This window comes from Austrofundulus limnaeus, unplaced genomic scaffold, assembly GCF_001266775.1.
Source record: "Austrofundulus limnaeus strain Quisiro unplaced genomic scaffold, Austrofundulus_limnaeus-1.0 Scaffold490, whole genome shotgun sequence".
In the NCBI taxonomy this organism is placed as follows: Eukaryota; Metazoa; Chordata; class Actinopteri; order Cyprinodontiformes; family Rivulidae; genus Austrofundulus; species Austrofundulus limnaeus.
This window is the reverse complement of record NW_013952892.1, coordinates 25,476-29,250: the sequence shown is the minus strand read 5'-3', so window position 1 is coordinate 29,250 and position 3,775 is coordinate 25,476. Positions and strand designations below refer to the sequence as shown.

Below are 3,775 nucleotides of genomic sequence, written 5' to 3'. Positions count from 1 at the left end.
GATGATGGATGGATGGATGGATGATGGATGGATAGATGATGGATGGATGGATAGAGGATGGATGGATGGATGGATGATGGATGGATAGATGATGGATGATGGATGGATAGATGATGGATGGATGGATGGATGATGGATGGATAGATGATGGATGATGGATGGATGGATGGATGGATGGATAGAGGATGGATGGATGAATGGATGATGGATGGATGATGGATGGATGATGGATGTATGGATGAATGATGGATGGATGGATGATGGATGGATGATGGATGGATGGATGGATGATGGATGGATGGATGGATGGATAGAGGATGGATGGATGAATGGATGATGGATGGATGATGGATGGAAGATGGATGATGGATGGATGGATGGATGGATGGATGATGGATGGATGGATGGATGATGGATGATGGATGGATGGATGGATGGATGGATGGATGGATAGAGGATGGATGGATGATGGATGATGGATGGATGGATGGATGGATGGATGGATGGATAGAGGATGGATGGATGATGGATGGATGGTCACTTTGCTGCTAAATAACTTCCTTTTCCTCTTCCTGTCAGTATTTTTTAACAAAATAAAAGCACAATGAAAGTTTCAGGTGTCAGACCTGTTTTAAAGTTCTGGTTCTGTTGGTCTGGTCTGGTCTGGTCTGGTCCGCAGCAGGTGGCCCACAGCACCTGCGGTGATGGCGAGTACAACCTGCGCAGCCGGACCGTGGTCTGTGGTTCTTGTGGACTTCCTTCGGACAAGTCCAGCAGCTGCTCCGTGTCCTCGGCGTCCCGCTCGTTTCGCTGCGGGGGGGTCTCCGAGGGTCTGGTTCCACAGTCATATGTGTTCAGCACCAGCACGCCCCGCAAGGTGGGTCCAACAGAACACAGGTGTGGAGGGACTAAAGTCTAGTCCCTACAGTCCTGATCCAGTCCTCAGTTCAGACCCGTCATGGATCAGCAGTTCTGACTCTTTGAACTTTAATGAAATAAAACGTCAGAAAAATCAAACTTTTATTTTCCTGGAGGTCTTCTCTCTCATTGTTAAATATATTTCACTGTCAGTTAAACATTTTCTAAATTAGTTTCTGATTTGTTGATTTTTTTCTTTTCAGACTGGATCCAGGATGGAGAGCTGTCCAATCATGTGAACTGAGTTTCAAAATAAAAGCTTTTTATAAAGTTTAGCTAATATTAGCTGATTATGAAGTAGTTTTTAGTAGAATCAGTACATATAGGATGAATCATATTAGTTTTGCATGCTTACAAAACAAGTTTTGGATTTAAATATTGATTAAAACATTTTTTTAATTATATTTTTCTGTTGTGTTTTSTAACCTGAAAGAGGCAAAATGTTGTTTTATCACTTTATTAAACCAAAGTTTGATGGGRAAATGTTTATGAAAAATGTCCCCTGATACTTTTTACTGTCTTTCCTACAAATATTCAGAATATTTTGTACTTTTGCTGATATTAATAAACATTTTTCAGAAACTGTCTTTGTCTTATTTAAATGTTTTACTGTGCAGTAAAGGTGAAAAATTACCTGTTTTATTTCTATGACTTTGACTTTTCTGACCTGGTTTTAGAAATAATTGAAGTTTTATATTTCAGAGATTTTATCCACATGTTCAAAAGAATTTAATTTAAGGTGCCCTTTTCATTTTCTGGAAAACCTTTTACTTTGAAATTAAGACACGTGTTGTTCCGTTGTTTTAACCCGGAAGTAGTTGTTGCAGTTAGCATGCTGCTAGCTACTGATTTTGACGTCTTTAAACCTTAAATCACTTCTTTTCGATCACATTGTTGTGTTAAAAACACAGCTCAGCTCCGGATGGTAAATTTTAAGGAAACTTAAAGTATTTGGTAAGTTTTACTCATAATTTTATCTTAAATTAAGTAATTCAGCAGCTAAATGCTAACGGAACATAGCCTGTAAAGTTAGCAGCTCAACAAACAGTTTAACCCTTAAATAAGTTAAATTAAAGTTTATTTATGTTTGTTTTTAGTTCTTTGTCATGTTCTGCAGCTGCTGCAGTTTAACTTTGACTTTTATTTTCAGTTTAGTTTGTAAAACCTGGAACAAATAGTTTCATATAATTCACAAAATAAACAGATTTTATTTTAGCAAGTTTAAAAGAAGAAAATGTTTATCAGGTTCTGAATATAAACTAATTAGGAACTGTTTTATTTTTTTACTTTTTTGTTTGTTTGCTTTAATTCTTAATTTTTTAACATTAGATTGAACTTATGTTTTGTCTCCTGGCTGCAGCTGTCAGCTCAGAGCTTCAAAAGCTAAAAACATATTTTTGTAGTTGGACTGGTTCTTCAGCACCTCACAGACTCTGGTCTCCTCAGGTCCTGGTCTCCTCAGGTTCTGGTCCGTCTGATGCTGAACGTCGGCGCTCTCCTGGGGATCGGTCTCCTGGTGACGTCTCGGGCCGCAGCCTCTTTCTCTCAGACGGGGACATGTCTGCTGTCGGCCGCCGCTAAACGCCACCATCAGAACTGTCCCAGCAGCAGGTCTGCGTCCACCATGGCCCAGACCCTGAAATACCTCGGGTGAGATTCTGACCGGTTCTGTGATTCTGACCCGGTCTGTGGTTCTGACCCGGTCTGTGGTTCTGACCCGGTCCGTGACCTCACGAGTGTTTCTGGACTCCTCGCAGGCAGGAGGAGGCGCAGAAGATCGACGAGGAGCTCTTCAGCGACTACGGCTTCAGCGTGGACCAGCTGATGGAGCTGGCCGGACTCAGCTGTGCCACAGCGGTGACCCGGGTCAGCCCGGACCCGTTCCACAACACACGTCCAAATAAAACAGCAAAATAAGAGTTTTTAAACAAACAGGAAGTGGTTTTTACCTCGGTGTGCTTCCTGCAGGCGTACCCGCTCACAGCTCTGGTCCGGTCCAGACCGTCTCTGCTGGTCATCTGTGGACCGGGGAACAACGGGGGCGACGGGCTGGTCTGTGCTCGGCACCTCAGGCTCTTTGTGAGTCCAGTTCAGTTTTAGTGAAGCTTTTATTTTTACGAGGAAGCTGTTTTTCTCACTTCCTGTCTGTGTGACGCAGGGTTACGAGCCCACCATCCTGTACCCCAARAGACCCAACAAGGTTCTGTTCCAGGGTCTGACCACACAGTGTGAGAAGATGGACATCCCCTTCCTGACCCAGATGCCTGAGGTCTGACCTGCTGCAGGTCCACCACACCTGCTTCACTTCATCACATACAGAACCGTTTTCACAGGAAGTGACTGAAGAGTTTGTTTGTTTGTTTGTTTGTTTGTTTGTTTGTTTGTTTGTGACAGGCTGAAGTCATCGATGAAGCCTATAATCTGGTGATCGACGCCATCTTTGGCTTCAGCTTCAAAGGTTCTGTTCGAGAACCGTTTGGGTCCATCCTGGACGAGCTGAAGAAGAGCACGGTCCCGATCGCCAGCATCGACATCCCCTCAGGTCAGAAACCCTCCAAAATAAAACGACTGAAGTCCAACAGAATAAATCTGCTTCCTGTTTTAAAGACCAGTTTAACAAAATAAAACTACTTCCTGTTTTGTTTAAAATTAACAAAATAAAAGTACTTCCTGTCTGTTTTGTTCAGCTCAGCCTTTAACTCAGGAAGTTTTACAGAAACAGGTTAAAAATGTAAATTTGAGCCAAAAATGATCAAAAACTTTAAAATTAATGAGAAAAACAAATAATTTTACATTTAATCCAATCATATAAAAACTGATCAGCTAAACAGCAGCTAAAATCTAACAGCTGCAACAG

The 3,775-nt window shown here is 42.0% G+C and overlaps 2 protein-coding genes across 2 annotated transcripts in view; both read left to right on the top strand.

Moving 5' to 3' along the window:
• LOC106530099 (lamin-A) overlaps positions 1–1,500 on the top strand; it is a 10,821-nt gene extending 9,321 nt beyond the window's left edge. The window contains exons 11-12 of the mRNA XM_014025663.1: positions 680–877; positions 1,122–1,500. Of these exons, the coding sequence (XP_013881117.1) occupies positions 680–877; positions 1,122–1,157 (234 nt within the window). The 3' untranslated portion in view covers positions 1,158–1,500. The remainder of the gene's footprint in view (positions 1–679; positions 878–1,121) is intronic.
• An 864-nt stretch (positions 1,501–2,364) lies between these two features.
• Positions 2,365–3,775, top strand: part of naxe (NAD(P)HX epimerase) — a gene marked incomplete at its 5' end in the record, with an annotated part of 3,166 nt that continues 1,755 nt past the window's right edge. Inside the window, 5 exon segments of the mRNA XM_014025661.1 lie at positions 2,365–2,568; positions 2,676–2,784; positions 2,887–2,997; positions 3,077–3,187; positions 3,313–3,460. Coding sequence (XP_013881115.1) covers positions 2,365–2,568; positions 2,676–2,784; positions 2,887–2,997; positions 3,077–3,187; positions 3,313–3,460 — 683 coding nt within the window.